Source organism: Terrapene carolina, unplaced genomic scaffold (assembly GCF_002925995.2).
Source record: "Terrapene carolina triunguis isolate 2854851 unplaced genomic scaffold, T_m_triunguis-2.0 Scaffold21, whole genome shotgun sequence".
NCBI lineage: Eukaryota > Metazoa > Chordata > Testudines > Emydidae > Terrapene > Terrapene triunguis.
The window spans coordinates 5537904-5558028 of record NW_020664372.1 but is presented as its reverse complement, the minus strand read 5'-3'; the positions used below and the strand labels follow the sequence as shown (position 1 = coordinate 5558028).

Sequence of the window (20125 nt, the reverse complement as noted above, 5' to 3'; positions counted from 1 at the left end):
CCTTCATGTGGCTTTTATATGCTCTCAGGGCTTTGTTTGTTTCCACCTACCCTTCTATCTTCATGAATCAGATGGAGAGGAAAGATGCTGTAGGTCTTCAAAATATTATTGTTCTTTCCTTACTAACATGCTTTGAGCAGTGAAATAATTTCAGTGTCAATTTTAACTATCATCATTGGTACACCATTGATAACAAATACTTTTTATTCATTTCATTCCCTTTCTCCATCTTATTCCGTGCTGCCCCTGCACATAGAAGGTTCTTCCAATCCATTGCTAAGTTACTGTGTTCGTATCATTCTCCCTTAAAAAAACCTCTTCATATGGGTCATCCACAAGAAGGTACTGTCTGTTGAAAAAACCAAGCGAAAATATGTTGGACCCCTCAACCCCAAGATTTATATGCGTCAAAACTGAGTAACCTTATGACTTTCAATTTAAAGCCTTGTTATTTTTTGCCTCATCCCCTACTGTTTGGTACTGTCACTTGTTGTATTACATCTATAATTAGATTTTAAGCTCCTGAAATCAGCAACCATTTTAATGTCTCTTGTTGGCTCTGAGACATGCTTAGAACATTTTCTGGATGTTCTGAAATTTAAATAATCTAATATGTTTGAATTTAAGGTTTTTAAGAATGTTTGGGGCTATTGTTACATTTTTGTAATAAATAGTGGTTATCTCGCATAACATATATTTCATTGGTACAGTGGATTGCAATCCTAACATTCCCTACTAGTCAGAACTATCATTAAGTAGTTTTCAGTAGATATTAAAATAGTTTAGAAAGTTTAGATATTAAAATAGGTTCAGTTAATTTTTTTATTGTTAAATTTAATTTTTTCACTACATTGAAATCTTTTTTTTTACTTTGTGTTTTTGGGTCAGGTTTCGACCAAATACTAGAGAACTGTGGAGTTACAATGCTGTTGTTGCTGATTCCAGGCTTCCCTCAGCTCCAGACATGCAATCCCGATGTAGTATTCTAAGCCCGGAACTTGCTCTTCCGACAGGATCCAAAGCTCTAACCACCAGGTCTCATGCAGCTTTGCACATTCTAGGTATAAATTTATGGTTGATGAATCAAAAAGCTGAAAAGTAATAGTAAATACACTCTGCTGTGTGTGTGTTTGTGTTGTCTTTGAGTAGTGTCCCCATGGGTGCTCCATTTAAGGTGTGTTTACACCCCATACACCTGAGATCAGAGATTTTTTTGTAATAGTGCTTGTTCGACTTGCATATATGCCCTCCACATCCTCATGCCCTCCACAAAGGCTATATAGGGCTGCACGGTAGAACTGCTCTCAGTTCCTTCTCATCCGCCTCAGCCTGAGACAGAGTATTAGTGTGCCTTTCTATTCAAAAATAGTCTATTAGCCTCTCTGTCTCTCATTTCTATTTACTTTGTTTCAGAGGAATTGGTCTCAAAAGTTCTGGTCTGGGTTTAAGGGCAGGGGTAGGAAGAATCATGAGAAAAGATTTAGACTCTTAACAATGGAGCATTCTCCCTATCCAGCTTCAGATCCAGGCCAGGATGCCGTCTGCTCACCTCAGACATCGGCCTGGGAGCGAACATAGTGCCCCTTTGACTTCAGCACATTCACTTGGATCTGTTGGAGGTAAATCCTCAGAGAAGACCTAAAAAAAGAGAGCCCATTCTCCTCAGAAGGAGCCTACTCTGAAGTCGGTCTCCTCCAACTAAGGGCACGTCTTCACTACCCGCCGGATCGGCGGGTAGCAATCGGTCCATCGGGGATCGACGTATCGCGTCTTCACTAGACGCGATAAAATCGATCCCTGATGGCTCTACCGTCGACTCCGGAAATCCACCGCGGCAAGAGGCGGTAGCGGAGTCAACGGCGGCGCGGCAGCGGTCGACTTGCCGCCGTCCTCACAGCCAGGTAAGTCGACCTAAAATACGCCACTTCAGCTACGCTATTCACGTAGCTGAAGTTGCGTATCTTAGGTCGACCCCCCGCTGTAGTGTAGACCTAGCCTAAGACTGTTCGTCCTGCTAAAGCCACTCTGTATGATAAAGGTCAACAATGTCTTAACTGATTTGGCTGCAAGATCTACTCATCCACAACACTTCAATTTAGATTAGCAAACTGTCAGGCTGTCATGGCTATACACAACCACTCAAATTACACCAATTTTTCCACCTTTATTGAACACTTACCAACTGAACAGAGTGAGCCGTTTTAGGCTACAATTAGGGGCAACGGTTAGCCAGAACGTCTTTTCAGATCTCATTGGGATTCCGCAGACACTGCTGCTCAGTCTGTTGCTGCAGCAGTGGTCATATGCACAGCATCCTGGCTTCAGATTTTGGAATTTCCAAGGGAGGTCCAAAACATCGTAGAGGACTTTCCCTTTGATGGTTTCAAACTTTTTGCGGAATCCAAAGACAAATACTTGCATACCCTAAAGCAGGTGTCAGGTACCTTCGACGCAGCCCACTGGGGTAATCCACTGGCAGGCCACGAGACATTTTGTTTACGTTGACCGTCCGCAGGCACGCGGTTGGCCGCGGTTCACCGTTCCAGGCCAATGGGAGCTGCGGGAAGTGGCGGCCAGCACATCCCTGTGGCCCACCAGTGGATTACCCTGATGGGCCGCATGCCGAAGGTTGCCAACCCCTGCCCTAAAGCATTCTAGAGCCACCTTGAGATCTCTTGGGATTTACACACTTGCGTACAAAATAAGGTTTAGTAAATCCCAGACGGCACAGAGATCCTGCCTCACATAATTTTCTACTTTTCAGAGACCTTATGAAGCACTCAAAAAGAAACTACGATATCCGAGGAAGAGACTGTTTCTTCAGTGTCTACCACTTAGGTCCCATCAACATCTAAGCGGCAGTTATGACAAGTTGGTCGTGGTCCTTAAACAATCCCATAGAACTGAGCTGCACGTGCACCATTCTGCCTCCTTCCTCCTTTTTTGGAGACCACGTCTCTCGTTTTCAGTTTGCATGGGAGTAGATTACATCAGACAAATGGGTGTAGGAGGTTACAAGATTGGGATATTCCATCTATTTTTACCTCCTTTTCCTCTTACCCTCGCCTCTTCAGGGACCCCTCTCATGAGCCTTTCTTAAGACAAAAAGTCGATTTCCCTTCTGTGCATATTGGAGCTGTAAAAATGTTCCAGCTCAGCACAGTGGGAAGGGCTTCTACTCCAACTATTTCCTGGCCTTGAAAAAGAATGGAGGATGGAGATCAATTTTAGATCTAAGACTCCTAAACAATTCCCAAAATTCAGGATGTTGACTGTTGCAGCAATAATTCTATCCTTGGAACTGGGGGGGTTGGTTTTCGGCTCTTGACCTTCAGGACACCTATTTTCATATGTGATTTCCTCCAATCTGCAAGCAGTTCCTTTGGTTTCTGATAGGTCAGGATCACTGCTAGTATTGAGTGCTCCCATTCAGCCTCTTTTCTGCCCCAAGGATGTTTTCGAAGGTGTTAGCAGTGGTCACAGAATTATACCCAGGGATTGGAGATAAGCTATTTCCTTATCTTGATGACTGGCTATACAAGGGCCAATCTTACAACAAGGTTTGCCATTCTTATCGCAAAGAGTGGTCTCTGTTCCACAAGCTAGGGTTGCAGCTCAGCATTGAGAAATTTACTTGGACTGCAGTACAACAAATAGGGGCCTCCTTAGACACAATATCAGCCAGGCCGTACCTTTCTGCAGTCAGATTCCTGGTGTTAATAGGTCTAATCTCAAAGATTCAAACCAACCCACACACATCACAAAGAAATTGTCTGCAATTGCTCGGATACATGGCAGCATGTACCTTTTTGATGCTCTGTGGTAGGCTACACTTTGATGTGTCAGAATTGTTTCCACAACTCAATTTGTGGAAAGTCCCAGTCAGGGTCTGTGCAGGAGTTCCTTTCGTTCAAACTCCTCCTTCCATCACCATAATGACAGATGCATCACTGATAGATTGTGAAGCACATCTGGTGCCAGTACCACTCAGGACAAATGTTCAACCCAAGAGGCACTCTTGCACATCAACCTCCACAAGTTGAGGCAGTCAGGAATGCCTCTGTCTGTTTCCTAACTTTAATCAGAAACAAGTCCATAAGGATCTTGACAGACAACATAGCCTGCATGTTTTATATCAATTGATAGGGAGGGGCCAGATTGCCTTCTCTTTGTGCTGAAGCAATAAAACTCTGGAACTGTGCTTAGGCAACTGCATCCTAAACTCTGCCTCTTCTTTGAGTGGTGTCCCTATAGGTACTCCACTGTAGTTATGTTTGTGTCCCTGCGCTGCAGATCAGAGAACTTCGGTAGCACTGTCCATTAGGCCCGCACATGCGCTGTCTCGCCTTGTGCCCCACGACAAGGCTAATCAGCATGCGGGGATTTTATTTATTTATTTGTTTATTTATTTATTTCCATCCTTTTTGGGGGCCATTCCTTCCCCAATGGCCTGTGCTCAGTTCTCTGGGCATCAATAAGTGCCTCTTCTGCAACAAGGGTATCCCCATCACAGACACGCATTCACAGTGCATTCGTTGCCTTGGGGAAGGACACATTCCTCAAAAGTGCACTTTCTGTCGGTTGCTTAGGCCTCGGTCTCCCAAGGACAGAGAACTGAGAGAGAGGATTATATCCATGAAGGCAGCTCTCAGACCTTCTCTGGACCTGTGCCAAGAGTTTGCACACTGACATGAGTCTTCCCCACATCCCTCAACATCCAAGGGCCTTGGGGTAAAAAAATCTGCCGCCGGCCTCTCATAAGTCAAAAAAGAGGGCGGGAAGTCCCCACAGCAAGCTGTGAGCTAGCCGAAAATGATCCCCAACATGCTTGGTACCCCGGAATCCATGGCAGGCACTGTTGATGTGCCCACAGACCCAGTGGGTATGGGCACAGAGTCAACAGCACCTAAAGAGAAGGACAGGACCAAATACTCGAAGGCACCACTGGTACACGATGTCCCATTGGTACTGACGCCTCATCCTGTACCTGAATGGCCGATGTGAACAAGATCTCCGTCCTCGGCACCACTGTGGCACTGAGCCAGTCGGCACTGCTGGAATTCCGGCACCTCAGGGACCTCTGTGTAATTGACATGCCGAGTCTCCTCTCCTCGGCACTGGGACTTCTGCACCAAGTCTTTGCCTGGCACAGTAGTCTCCCCTACTGCCTTGCCATGCTCCCCTGCTCTCCAGTGCGGACTCAGAGGAGGGGATATCTCTGTACTCCCCCCAAACCCTCTATGGGGCCTGATACCAACAGGGCCCCTGGGCATATCTTCAGATGGTCCACCACTGCCGTCCTCTTACAGCCATCAATAGGCACCATCACCCAAGTGTCCATACTGGGACCCCTGGGCTGCATACCGCCCCCCAGGCCTCTTGGGCTTCTAGTCCCTCCCGTGAGCCCCCAAGACACACTTTCTTAGCCACGGTGTCCAGGACTTTGGAGCTAGTCAGGATATGCACTACAAGCTCCTGGACATCCTTCACTCATCTTCCTCTTCAAAAGTATCCCTCCCTATCAATGAGGCCCTTCTCGACCCTGTGAGAACCATATGTCAGACTCCAGCGTCGGTTGCACAGACTTGCAAGCGAGAAGACAAAAAATACTATGTCCTTGCGAGAGAAGCAGAGTTCCTCTTCTCCCACCCTCCATCCAATTCTATCGTAGTGGACGCTGTCAATTCTCATGGCTGTCAACACCACATGAGGTCCACTCCCTACTATAGGGATTAGAAGCATTTGGACTTATTTGGGAGAAGATGTACTCCTCAGCCATGCTTCAGTTTCAAATCACCAGCTACCAAGCGCTTATGGCAAAATACGATTACGAGAATTACTTGAAACTGAACAATTTCACTGAGCAGCTGGCCAAGTTGCATCGTGAACAATTTCTCTGCAAAGAGCTCAGTGCCCTCAAAGGGAAAATCTTCGACGATTGCCTGCACCTCCTTCAGGAAACCCGACAGGTGGAGTTCATAGGCATGTCGCATCACTACCGCCGTTGATATGTATCTGGCTGCAATATCGGCCGTGTAAGACCATAGCATTGTCTTTGCTGCTAGCTGCCTTTCTTGGATGATGGCCTTAAATTGAACCAATTGATTGATCTTCAAACCTTCTAACTCAAGCCTCACCGAGACAGAGAAGCTATTTTACCATACTCTAAATGTCAGAAGTGTCCTAGCCTTCTACCTGGACAGGATGAATGCTTTCAGGAAGTCCCCCAGACTTTTCCTCTCCATTATGGGCTGGGCAATATCAGCCAAAAGGCTTTTCAAACTATATTAGACAATGTTACCAAGTTTGCAATATGACCCCTCCAGATACCGTTCATACATGCTCCACAAGGTCAATTTCCTCATCCATTGCTGCCTTCAAAAATGTCCCTATCTCAGAGATCTATAGAGCGGCGGCGTGAATCCACACCTTCACAGAACATTATGTGATCGCTGGAAACTCTCTGCTTCCCCTGCCATCTTTGGCTCCACAGTGCTGTCATCTGTAACTGACTTGACTCTGAAGTCCCTGCCCTCCAGAGGGGATACTGCTTGGGAGTCACCTACAGTGGAGCACCTGTAGGGACACTACTTGAAGAAATTACTCACCTTGTGCAGTAACAATGGTTCTTCAAGATGTGTGTCACACTGGCTGCTCCACAACCCACCCTCCTCCCCTCTATTTCGGAGTTCTTGGCAATGACTCTGTGGTAGAGAAGGAAGTGAGTGGAGTTAGCCCATAAACAGTAACTACCCTAGTGGTGGGGCACAAGGAGAGACAGTGAATGTGTAGGCCTAACGGACACTGCTACTGAAGTTCTTCAATCAGTGCAGGGATGCAAACACACCTACAGTGGAGCACCCATAGGAGAACACATCTCAAAGAACCATTGTTACTGCATAAGGTGAGTAACTTCTTCTACTTATTTCCCAGGTACGAAATACGATGGCCTATTACCTCAGCAGACACCTCTCCCAGGACTCAATGGGAGTGGGACTCTTGAATGCTCAATCAAATATTTCTGAGTTGGGGAGTTCTGAAAATAGACCTCTTTGCCACTATTACAAGAAATGCAAATAATTTTGTTGCGGAGCGGGAGAGGGTGATTAGACCCTCACTCATTGGGAGGCACCTTTTTTGTTCCATGAACGTGGCGCCTTCTATATGCATTTCTTCCACCACCCCTGATTCTAAGGGTGATAAAATCAGGTATGACAAGGTTAAAATCATATTAATAGTTCACACATGGCCCAGACAGATCTGGTAACCTTACCTAATTCACCCAGCTGTTTGTTACGCAGTCACTCTTCCATCCATTCCTCATCTCCTTTCTCAAGATGCTGGTTGAATGTTTCTCACCCCAACCTGAGGTTTCTTCATCTCACAGCTTGGCTCCTCGATGGATTACAGGCCTAGAGACTTACCTGTTGTACTGCCTCAAAACAGGATTAATGAACAGTAGAAAGGAGTCCACAAGATTCACTTACCTTCATGACTGGGAAAGATACAGCATTAGGTGCGATCAGAGATGTTCTCCATCTGCTCACTCGTCCTCTCGACTGTTTTGAACTACTTTCTAGAGTTAAAGACAGGATTATTTGAGTTCCATCAGGGTATGCCTGACAGCCATAACAGCTTTTTGTTCCTCGATTGAGGGAATCAGTTTTTTGCTCATCCCACAATGAGGTTTCTCAGAAGGTTGGGTAACTTTCCCCCTCAAGATTAAGGAACTCACTGCCAATTTGGGATTTAAATCAAGTATTTAAATGCCTTATGAATCCTCCCTTTGAGCCAATTGTTCCCTCTTCCCTCATTAATTTATCTATGAAGGCTGCCTTTTTGTGTCTGTTACCTCTGCTCAAAGGGTTGAAGAAATAAGAGATCTAATGGTGGACCCCCATTTCCAGTATTTTTCAAGAACACAGTTTCTTTGTCCACATCCAGAACTTTAACCTGAGTTGTTGTCTGAGTTTGATATTAACCCAGTCATCCATCTTCTGATATTTTCCCCAAAACCTCATTAGTCCATTTCCCACCTTGGATGGTAGGAAGGCAGTAGCCTTTTATGTGGACAGAACAAGGTAATTTAGAAGCTCACCCAGACTGTGTATCCATTGTGGATAAGTCTAAAGGTTCAGCAGTTTCCACCCAAAGGTTCTCCAGGTGGATTCCTGATTGTATTATATAGTGCTACAAATCTGCTGACATTCAGCCTCCTCTTAGGATGTTGGCCCATTCCAAGAGGTCTTTCTCTATCTCTGTGGTGCTGCTCAAACACGTTTCGGTTCTGGACATTTGCAAGGCTGTAACTTGGATGTCACTACATACCTTTTTTAGAAATTGTGCGATAGTCTAGTCTTCAAGATCAGATGCTGCCTTTGAAATGCAGCCTTGTTGTTAGTCTTGGATGTGACTCCAAAGCCCCCTCCTCCTGCTGTGAATGCTGCATGGTAGTCACCTGAAGTGAAGCACCTACGGGGACACTACTCAAATGAGAGGTTACTGCACAGGGTGAGTAAACTGGGATTCTTTGTGATGTGTGTTCCCATGAACGCTCTATTACAGTCCTTCCTTACCCTCTGCTTCACAGTTTCCTTTGGGGACTTTGCGGTGGAGAAGGAACTGAGGGCAGTTTGACCGCACAGGCCTATGTAGCGGTGCAGGGCGCAAGGATGTGTAGAGTGCATGTGCAGGTTAACTGGGGACTGCTACCAAAAAATTTCGATCAAAGGTACTTGGGGTGTAAGCACATCTGAAGTTGAGCACCCATGGGCACACACATCTCGAACTGCATTTACTGCACAGGGCAAGTAACCTTCCCTTCAGTTATCGCCTTCAGGCTGTTGGAAAACACTCTTATTTATTTATCTTTCATGCCTTAGTACTATTATGAAGACAGAATTATGGATAGAAGAACTCAATTTAAGAAACTGTTACTTAGTCTGGTGGCTTTCCAAGTTTTTGAATTTGATTCCTTTTTTTCCAACATTTGTGGCCTTTTGCCAAACATATTTATTAATGGTAATCAAATCAAATGGGTTTGTCCCCCTTTTCAGTCTTACTGCCGATGTTATTAGGGTTTAGGCTGTGGGTGAACTACTTAAATGGTTAGAGTAGCAAATGCAAAATGGCCTTGGAAATGTTTTTTGAACAATCTACAAAATACAGAATAAATGTTTTGTTGCAACCTCCCAAAGACAGGAATTTCCCCCCTCCCCCAAATTGCTCTTCAGAAATACCTTTAAGATCCCAGGGTAAAAGTTACCCTCTGTAGGATGGTATAGCAGATTCCAGAGGAAGAATGAGCGCGCGCTCTCACTCTCACACACACACTCACACACACACACACCCCCTAAACAAGTGCAAACTGAAAATAAAGTGAGGGTAACCATTTTTAACCATGAGGATCACCATTTGAACAACTTACCAAGATCTTTTGGTTCTCTATCACTGGAAACTTTCATATGAAGATCAGATGCCTTTCTACAAATATTCTTCACCTCAACCACAAGATATGAGCATGATGCTGGAATTACTGGGTGAAATTCTGTGATTTGTGTTATGCAGGTCAGACTGTATGACGGGGTGGCCAAACTGCAGCTCGCAAGCCACGTACAGCTCTTTTACAGTTAAAGTGCAGCTCCCGGGGCTCACTGTCCCCGCCCCTTTCTCCGTGTAACAGACTGGCGGGGAGGGGAGCTCATGGCTTCTGCCCTCTGGCAGGGCTTGGGGCATACTGTCCCTCTTTAATCTCCTCTTTTCCAAACTAACCATACCTGGTTCCTTCAGCCTTTGCTCATATGGCTTGCATTCCATCTCTTTGATCATCTTCGTTGCTCACCTCTAGATCCTTTCCAATTTCTCTACATCTTTTCTATACAGCTGTGACCAAAATTGGACACACTACTCCAGCTGAGGCCTAATCAGCACTGAGTAGAGCTGTACTATCACCTCCTGTGACTTGCATGCCATGCCTCTGTTAATGCAACCCAAAATTGCATTTGCTTTTTTTTTTTTTTGCAACAGCATCGCATTGTTGACTCATGCTGAGGTTGCGATCCATCACATTTCCCAGATCCTTCTCAGCAGTGCGGCTGCCAAGCCAATTACCTGCAGGGACTTGAGGCTACAGGCTTATAAGTCCTCTGAGACACTGAAGCCAAGATATCTGCCCTCAGAACAGAGTCTTGTGCATACCCAGGGCATCCCTATTTTTTTGCTGAGGTCCTTGCCTTCTGTGCCTATGAGGCACTTGATGGTACCAGAGTTGGCTGCAGGATCTGGGTTTAGTTTCATTGCCTGCTGCCAGAAGCACTATCTCATGTCAGCACGCTTCAGCAGTACCATACCCAAGAGAAGCCCCCATAACCTGATGCTGGCACCAATGGCAACGTTGATGGCTCTAGCTATTCTGGCACCAGCTCCTGCCTTGGTATCAGAACCACCCAGAAAAGGTACACACTCTGCTTTTGTGCCAGTACCAACCCTACTTCTTAGCGCTGACTTCTACCTCCACAAAATTTCTTCCAAAAATAAGGAGAAGAGGAAACATTCTGGCATGAGAGAATGTGTGTGTGTGTGTGTGTGTGTGTGTGTGTGTGTGTGTGTGTGTGTGTGTGTGTATAATAAAATAATAATAATAATAAAAAAAAAGCACCTACCCACTTTTCTACACCAAGCATCCCAATTTGGGAGCCAGTGCTGCCAAATCAGTCTGTGCAGGAAGAGTTGGCACTGATGTCAGAGGAGCTCTCTCTTCTTCCAGTATCCAGGACACTGTGTCTCCATGTCTTGGTCATGCCATGCCATGTCACATGATGAAAACATAGGATTTACTGTCATGTCATCACCTGATGTTTTCAGACAGTTTGCCATCTTCACATGAAGAGCCTAAATCTGGAGGAAAAAAAGGTACTTTTACAGTGGAGTCAACAGCTCTCTTATTGGCATCTTACAGACCGAGGCAGAAGGGGAAAAAACCACGATCCCCATTAGCCATAAGTTGTGGTTGAATCCGACTTCCACCTCACAGGTCTGTAGTAGAACACACTGTATGTATCCCCATTCTCTTTGAGGAATTTCTTTTTTGGGGTAACCCCCTGTCCCCAATTCCCTTGTGGTATCTGCAGCCCAGGATGGATTAAAAGGGCCCAGATCTCTTTATTCAGCACCCGAAGATAGGGAAGGCAGAAGACTTGGATGATTTTTGATGCAGGTTTTATTTTTCAGGCTCCCTAGATATGAGGGTGGAAAGTTGCCAGGCTATAATGGCAAGGTATTCCTAATGTGGTCTGGGAAATGCCTTGAAACCCTATCCTGGATTAAGCCTCAGACTTGAGAAAACAGGCAGCTAATTCTTTGTGAGTGAGGATTGCATTATAGCCAAGCATGCCCTTAAAATGGCCTGTGATGTGTCTAACATAAACATCAGTTCTGTGGCTACAGAAGTGCTTTGAAGAGGCACTAGTGGCTCTGTTCCTCAGGGTGTACTTTAGAAGTCTAAGGGAGAATTGAGGCCTTATCTGTAGACCAGGACCTCTTCAGTGGTGCAGCTAACAAGGTTCTAGAGAAAATGAAGTCCACTAGCGTTACTGCTAGATCTTGTTGTCTTTCTTAGCCCTTGACCTTTTTCAGGGACCCCTACTATCCTTACCCAATTTCATGTTCCACACATGGGACAGTCTTAATTTGGCAGTGATTCTCTTCACAGAGAAGATTCCAATCCCTTTCAAGACCCACCTATCAGAAGAGGCCTTAGCAGCAATAAAGGAGCAAGCATCCTCAACAATCCTCAATCCAGACCACTTCATCTGTTTGTAAGAAGTGGATTTGATGCTGCACCCAATAGACACATTCATTTATTTTCCCCATCTAATTCCATTCTGTTCCCTCCTTTCAATCCTCATTTATCCTTCTTTTATACCTCCTGATGTGTGATTATTTCCAGTTGCTGCATCTGGGAGACTGTCCTTGACACACATTCCATCCAGTTTGGCACCAGGCCTATTTACAACTCTCCTCTCATCCCTCTTCAGAAACACTTCTTATGAGAAGGTCCTCCTGGAAGAATTTGACTTGCTCCTGTCAAAGGTACAATAGAATAAGTCCTACTAGAACACCAAGAACAGGGATTTTACACCTGATGTTTTCTCATCACCAAGTAGAAAGTCCGAGACCCAGTCTATACCTGAGGAACAAATAAGATAATCAAGAACTTGAAGTTCAGGATGACCACTTTAGGGGATCTCCATTCCTTCATTGCTGTAAGATGACTGGTTTGCAGCTCTAAATTTGAAGGATTTATACTTCTACATACATTTTGTTTCTTTGTGAAGTAGAAGAATACAAGACCAGTAGAAGTGGTTTCTAAAACTAGATATGTAGTGACAGCTTTCACTGTTTGGCCATGCAAAGATAGACCTCTTTGTGGCAAGAGAATAACCGACTCCTTTATATTGCACCAGATTGAGAGGGAAAATATTTTCAGTTTGCCACATGGCCACATCAACAACACTATTTAGAACTCCTAGAGTTGTCCAAGGAGAAACCCCTTACCTGCTTCCTCTTTCCCAGTAAAATGGAGGTCAGTTGCAGAATTTAAATCTAACCATTTGGAGGATAATTTCCTAATCTGTATAGACTCTTTCATTCGTACAGAGTGCTGATAATTCTCCTTCACTCAATGAAGGCATCTACCTTGAAGCGTTATAGACAAAAATGGACATTTTACACCTGAGAGACCTGTGTGGAGAGGTGGGAGGCTGTCTGCCATGGAGCAAGGAACTTGACAGCCCCCAGAGACAAGACTCCAGCCATGGAGCTGTTGACCCTGTAATATTTCACTTTAGCACATCAGCATGTTCCTACAGAACCTAATTTTGCCAGAAAAATTCTGACCAGCTCTATTTCTAAGCAAAGACTCTCTCAAATGGATTAAAAAGTGCATAGAGCTATACTTTAACTTCAGCTAGGATGCCTGTTCTTACCGCTAATCTCAGTTTTCTACATGTAGTTTCTCCATCCTGATCTTACTGTTGAGTCTTGACCCATTTGATAAGAATATGTAGAGACTGATAGTCAGGTGAGAAACTTCTGCTTTAGCTCTTCATTTCACTTATGTATGTAAAAGCATACCTGACACCAAAGGAGGAATGTTTATGTAAGGCTGTTGTTGAGAGGTTGTATGCCATTGTCCACATAACACGTTTAGTCAAATATTTCTTAGTTTATTGAGAGCAAATTCTTAGTAAAAAGATTTGTCTTTAGTGGTAAGGCTATATATTTTACCACAGTGACTTTTTTGAGCGTAATTGGAGGCAAAGTACTATTCTTCTGCTACAGTATGTTTATGTAGGTGAGGGGAAAGATGGTAGTGCTGCTGATACCTTTTTTTCTTTAGGAGCATTCAGCTTGTCATCAGAGTTCCACCAATTGTGGTTTCCAGTTACAGAAATTGAATATTTCTTTTTATTTTCTTTCAGGTTGTCTTGATACATTAGCCGCTATGCAGGACTTAAAAATGGGTGTAGCAAATACAGAGGAGGAGACTCAAGCAGTAATGAAAGTTTATTCCAAGGAAGATTATAGTGTGGTTAACAGATTTGAAAGTATGTACTCAGTATAATCTTGCTGCACAAACAGACTTTCATTACACAAATCTGGTTCTATATAGATCTGTAATTATTTGTTCCTTGTAGGTCATGGAGGAGGTTGGGGTTATTCAGCCCATTCAGTGGAAGCTATCCGCTTCTATGCCGATACTGACATTTTACTTGGTGGTCTTGGCCTTTTTGGAGGTAGGGGTGAATACACTGCTAAAATAAAGGTAAGAGATGATCTCTTTCAAAACATACTGTTTTAAGATCACAGGTTTAGAAATGTAATTTAGAATTGATAAGGTTTTTTAATGATTATACTAATGGGGTGGAAGGAGCCATGCTGTACAATTGTAAAAGCTGTCCATCAAAAAGTAAACAAAAAAAACCCACAGAAGAATATGAATCAGGCTCCTCACTGAGGCAATATTGATTCAGTGCCCCATGATGATGGTAGTATGGGGGAGATATAAAACTGAGAGTTCGACACTCATCTTTAAAATCCTATGCAACTTTTTCAAGAACAGGGGTATTGGCACTAAGGTCCTGGCCAACTTTAAATTAAATGCTTTACCACTTGTCCTAAATTTCTAAGTAGCATTTCTGTTAACTTTTGGAGCTCTTCATTTATGGTGGGTGAAGTGATTAGAAACTTTGTTCATTGAAGTGATTTTTGTATTATTCAGTATGAAAGAAGAATTCAGATAGTATTTTTGAAGAGGTGACATTTTGGTGATACTCTTTTCTTAGACATTACAGCTTGGGCTACTAGAAACTTTAATGTTGAATAAGAGCATGCTGTCATACTTGTAGCTGGGGATGAGTGACCCTTATATTGTTCTCTTCCCCCCTTGTCCCCCAAAACTCAGTGCAGTGTTATTGAAAATACTGCCATCAGGCTCCTCAAACCTTAAAACCTAAATAATAGGCTTGGTTATACAGGTTGCCATCTAACTAAAACATGCTAAAAACTATAAACAAAATTCTGTTGAGTACTAGGCTATTCCAAAAGAAGGCAATTGAGGGCAACGCTCGATTAAAATAATGCATTTAATAATTGCCATTCATTTGCTAAATTGTGCAGTAAAATCAAGTGATTTTTTTTAATGATAATTCTTCCTGATTTTTTTGATTATGTGAAAATAAGACGACATAGGTTCTCCAAAAAGCTTTCCAGAATTTTCTGGAACCCATCCATCCCTTATCAAAGCTGCAGTAGTAAGCTTCCAGAAAGATAATGTGATAACGTCCAAAAAGTCCCGTCTTCTTTCCTAGTCATGACAGAAGAACTCAGTGTCTTCAAAATGTTTTCATTGACCTACAAGTTGATCTGGCCCTATGCAAACACACACAGACGATACCATCTGTGCCGGAAAGAGATTACGATCTTAAGCCCCGATCCTAGAAACATGCTTGTGACTACCTTTATGCACTGAGTAGCCCCATTGATGTCAGTATTGAAATTGCTGATTTCAATTAATGTATCATGAAGAAAAGACTTGATATTTTTAAGGGGGAAAAAAACAGGAAAAAAACCTGTTTAAAAGAACTTACTCATTATACAGAAGCAAAAAGGCGCAAACCATTTTTATCCACTTTCTAGGTCTTCATTGAGTTCCTCAAAATATTACTCTCTATTATGGGTTTACTCAAATGTAACTTCATACAATCCAGATTTCAAGATGGTCATACTTTTCTGAGTTAATGAATGTTACCATAAATACGATTTTTTTTTTGTCATTCACTGATTTTTTTTATACTGGTGAATTATTAATTCCTGTTGTTCATAGGGATTTCAGAAATGCCTCAGAGGATGTTGAAAGGAAAGGAACAAATTAGATTATCTAATTTACTTAAAACCTGTTTTTTCTGGTTCACAGTATGTCATTCAGATGCCATCAGTTACTTAGTTATGCTGCCTGAGATCTCTTCTTCATCTTTCAAACAAGTGGGATTATTAAGAGGCTGTATTTAAGGAAATTTACAGGCTCTGATCATTAATAACATTTCTAGAGGGGAAAATGAAACTGTGCCCATATAAACAGATTGGATTGCCATATGACTAGGATTGGTGCAGAGAATCAGAACTATAAGTGATCAGTAAGAGCTAAGATTCTTCATTTGTCTCTGTGGATCACTCTCTAGGTGTGCATATGCCTCATACATGTGAGATCAGAATCTTTGAACAGCAGTGTTTTTTGGGTTGCACCTGTGCCCTGCATGCCTCTGAGCCTCCTCACCTGATGGCATAATGGGCAGAGCACCTGCCAGCAGCTCTCAGTTCCCTCTTACTGTGCATGGCAGTGAGGCAGGCCCAAACTCTGTCTGCCTGCTACTTCCTAGCACATTTTCTATAGCTTTATTTTCCTGTAAATTCCCCCTTTATTGCTTTTTCTTTTAAAAGCTTTCCTTAAATTCAATCCCCTTAAGAAGAAGGAAAACAAATTAATTTTTTGCTTTGTGCCAAAACCTCTTCAGTGGTGGATTCAAACCCTTTGTGCTTTAAACCCTGTGCTTGTCTTACGACTGATTCACAGACGATCATAGCCATTGTTTGTTTTGTCAGTAAGAGCCATGTGCCCGACTGATGCTCCATCTGCCCATCATTCTCCTCAAGCACATTAAAATTCAGGGATACTTGGCTGAAATTACATCTTCTGGAGCTGTTTGGGAGGAAGTTCACATCCAAAAGAACTGGCATCAACCTCTGTATGCCAGTCTGTCAGCTTCGGTGTGACTCCCAAGACTGGTACTGGTAAAAAAAAAAAAAAAAAAAAAAAAAAAATCTGTCCCAGCACCCACAAGCTATAAGTAACGGCAGCCAAGGACCACCTCAGTACTAATGGCTGCTCTGTCATTGAAGACTGGAACCATACTATCGAAAGGTATCAGAGCACCAGACTAACCAGGGTTCCCAGCAGTGGCCTTCCCCAAAGAAAGGAAAAGTTGAGGCCTAAGAGCCTCTCTCTCTTTGCTCTCTTCCCAAGAAAAGAGCACTAGAGCTGTGTGACTAACTGATTTTATTTATTTATTTTGGTTCACAGGCAATTCTGGGGGGGATTGTAGTTCAGGTTGAACTGAAACCAAAAATTCTGAAAAATTTCAGCAAATTTAAGCCAACAAAAAACTAAATTTGATTTGTCCTGAAATGAAACGTTTAGTTTCTGGGCATTTTTAAAATAAAGGCAAAGGAAAATTAAGGGCTAGATTCTCAAAATGGCTGGAGGAGAAGGTGGTGGTGGTGTTGCTGCTTGCCTTCCTTATAACCTTTAGCCCCGGGGTTAGAGCACTCACCTGGGATGTGGGAGACCCAGGTTCAAGTCCCCTCCCCCCTTCCCTTTCATGGTTCAGGGACTTGAACCTCCAATCTAGGTGACTTCCCTAATCATTGGGGTAAAGGTTATAAAGGAGGCTCCTGGGGGGAGGGATAGCTCAGTGGTTTGAGCATTGGCCTGCTAAACCCAGGGTTGTGAGTTCAATCCTTGGGGGGGGGCCATTGAGGGAACTGGGGTAAAAATCTGTCTGGGGATTGGTCCTGCTTTGAGCAGGGGGTTGAACTAGATGACCTCCTGAGGTCCCTTCTAACCCTGATATTCTATGATTCCTCCAGCCATTTTGTGAATAGTGCCCTTGTGAATCTACCCCTTCCACCACCCCAAAAAAGTTTGGGCCAAAACTATTTGGGTCAATTTTGGGTCAAATTCTTGAATAGTTTAGAGTCCACAAAAACTGTATTTCCCAGCAAATAAACGAATTTTCAAAAATATTTCTCTTAGCTCTACTGAGCACAATGCCCTTTCATACTATAGGGGCAAGTGACACTGTTGAATCTCTGACTCTGCATCAAAGGGTCTCAAGGCTACACCAGTAACTGGGACTAGGATAGATGCCTCAGTGCTGAAAATCTCAGTACTGACATCAGAGCTGGCATTGGCAATTAAGGCACTAATATTCCCCCCTGATTTATTACTGATGGAAGCTACTTTCTCTCCAGTATCACCCTCTCTACCAAGGGCACTTCATCTGGCACCAACTTAAAGATCTCAGCTCCCCATACTGACATCACCTCAGAGATCAGCACCACCAATAGAGGAGATCTTCTACTCTGGTCACTCTCCTAATTGCACCACATCAACACCCCCTCCCCTATCCCAACAGCAATCTTCACTTCCCCACTCACTAAGATCAGGAGATGGTTCCAGACTAGAACACTCATTTCAGGGCCCCATCTTATCCATCACGTGGATGGCAGTGGCCCAATCTGGTCAAAGTGAACCATGCGACTTCCCAGTTGGGCCATAATGGGCTTTCTGGGGCCCACCCTCCAGAAGTGGGTCTCCTTCCTGATCATCATGAAAATGTAGGTGGTTTTATTCTCCTGTGGCCTCAGTTTCAAGACCTCCTTCAGAAACTTTTTGGCTAGTGATGAACAGATGGATGAAGAAGAGTCAGGTTCCCAGCCTCCAGACCAGTAACCTTCAACTTCTCCCAAAGATCATTATCCTTCCTAATTATATAGTTTTTTCTGCCCCTTTACCAGCCCTGGATGATTTCAGAGTCTTTCAGGAGTTGCTTTCTCAAAAATTGCGTATGCTATTGAGATTGAGACCTCAATGATCAAGGAGACAGCCCCTAAATTATTTGGTATCCTCTGTTCTTGGTGGAAGCGAAACTTAAAAATGAAGGCATTTTAGAGCCAGCTAAAGCTCGCTGGAGGACTCTTGCTACCTTCTCCCCAACTAGCAACCAAGTGGGAAAGAGATAGTAAGTGTTACAGAAAGGCTTTACAGTTCTGCACACATCCAGTCCTTAGATCTTTGGTGGTCTCTGCAGTTCAGGAGAAAGCTAGACAGTTTGGCTCATTAGAGACTACTTCCAGAACTAAAGACCCCCCAAAAGTTGGATATCTTTGGGAGGAAAGCTTGCTTCTCCACTTTACTCCAACTAGGCTCAGCAAATTGAGTGTTATACACAGTGAATTACTAAGTGTAGTACATGAAATATAATTTTTTGACAGAGGACAACGTATCTCCCTTCGTGAACAAGCTTCCTCCAGAGACGAATTAAAGACTATAATCTCTGAAGGGTGGCAAGTGATAAAGACCTCTATATGAGCAGCTATGGATGGTTCTGATACTCCAGATTGGTCTGTGGCCATAGCTGGTAGAGTGAGGAAGGCTTCAGGTATCCCAGAAGAGGTACACATACCATAGAAGATTTACCCTTTGAGGGAACTGACTTGTTTAGTAACCTGACTTTTGAAGTAATACAATTATTAGAAGATTCTAGGGCTACTTTTGGATCACTAGGCTTTTTTACCCTGACCTCAAGATGGGTGCCCTCCAGGTACCAACCTCAGACCAGCACCCTCCCACTCTCAGCAAGAGCATATTATGGGAGATGATGGTTCTCTGAGGAATAAACCCAGAGCCTTGAAGAAAATCACCTTCTGCCACAGTCACCATCCACCCCACAACATCTTTGGGACAGCGGGTTTGACCTGAAGGTCAAGAGTAACACCTGAGCCAACAAATGGGTACTAGAAGTCCTCTTATGTGGGTACGTGATGCAGTTCCAGACCCTATCTCAACCCCATCCTCTTCAGGAACTCTTCCCACAAGAGTCAGCTGAAAGAAGTGGCCTCCTTGCTTTGCCCAAGAGCTATTGAGGAGGTAACTATGGAATTCAGGTACCCTTATTTCCTTATTGTGAAGAAGAAAGGGGGTCTTCATCGTATCTTCAACCTCAGAAGACTGAACAAATATATATTCTATCTCAGATTCAGGATGGCAGTGCTACCTTTCATCATCCCTTCTCTACTGGCACAATACTGGTTCATAGCTTTGAACCTCCAAGAAGCATATTTCCACATTTCAATCTATCTGACCCATAGGAAGTATATGTGATTCACAGTAGGGCCCAATCATTATCAATACAAAGTACAGCCACTTGATCTAGCCAGAGCACAGAGAGTATTAAATGTCTAGCTGCAGTAGCTGATATCCTAAGAAAACAAAGCATTTGTGTCGAGTTATATCTAGATGATTGGCTGATCAGAAGCAGCAAGATATCACTGCAGCCTTGAACACCATCCTCAATCTGTTCAAAGAGCTGGGCCTGATAAACTACAACAAATTGTCACTCCAACCATCACAGACAGTAGAATTCATAGGAGCTTTAATCACCTCCAAATTGGCAAATACACATCTTCCGTAAGAGAAATTCCATTCTGTCCAATCAACCCCAGTACAAACCTGTCTCAAACTTTTAGCCAATGTGTAGATTTTCACTTATGTGACACTACTATTCAGACATCACTTACATCCGTTGTGGGACTGTCTGAGCTTTGTGTATCAACTTAAAAAACATCAAGTGCATGCACATGTTGTAGTCCCAGCTTATAGCTTTTTATTACTAAACTGGTGGATGTATGCCCAGGATGTTCTCTACACATCCATCTATAAAGACACCTGTCACAGTTGCTCCAGGAACAAGTTGGGGAGTCACCCTACACCACTTTTAAATGCATG

General features: G+C 43.5%; 1 protein-coding gene across 1 annotated transcript in view; it reads left to right on the top strand.

Moving 5' to 3' along the window:
* The window catches only part of MYCBP2 (MYC binding protein 2), a 407094-nt gene that overhangs the window by 148790 nt on the left and 238179 nt on the right, over nucleotides 1–20125 (top strand). The window contains exons 24-26 of the mRNA XM_026662219.1: nucleotides 889–1061; nucleotides 13482–13607; nucleotides 13698–13825. Of these exons, the coding sequence (XP_026518004.1) occupies nucleotides 889–1061; nucleotides 13482–13607; nucleotides 13698–13825 (427 nt within the window). The remainder of the gene's footprint in view (nucleotides 1–888; nucleotides 1062–13481; nucleotides 13608–13697; nucleotides 13826–20125) is intronic.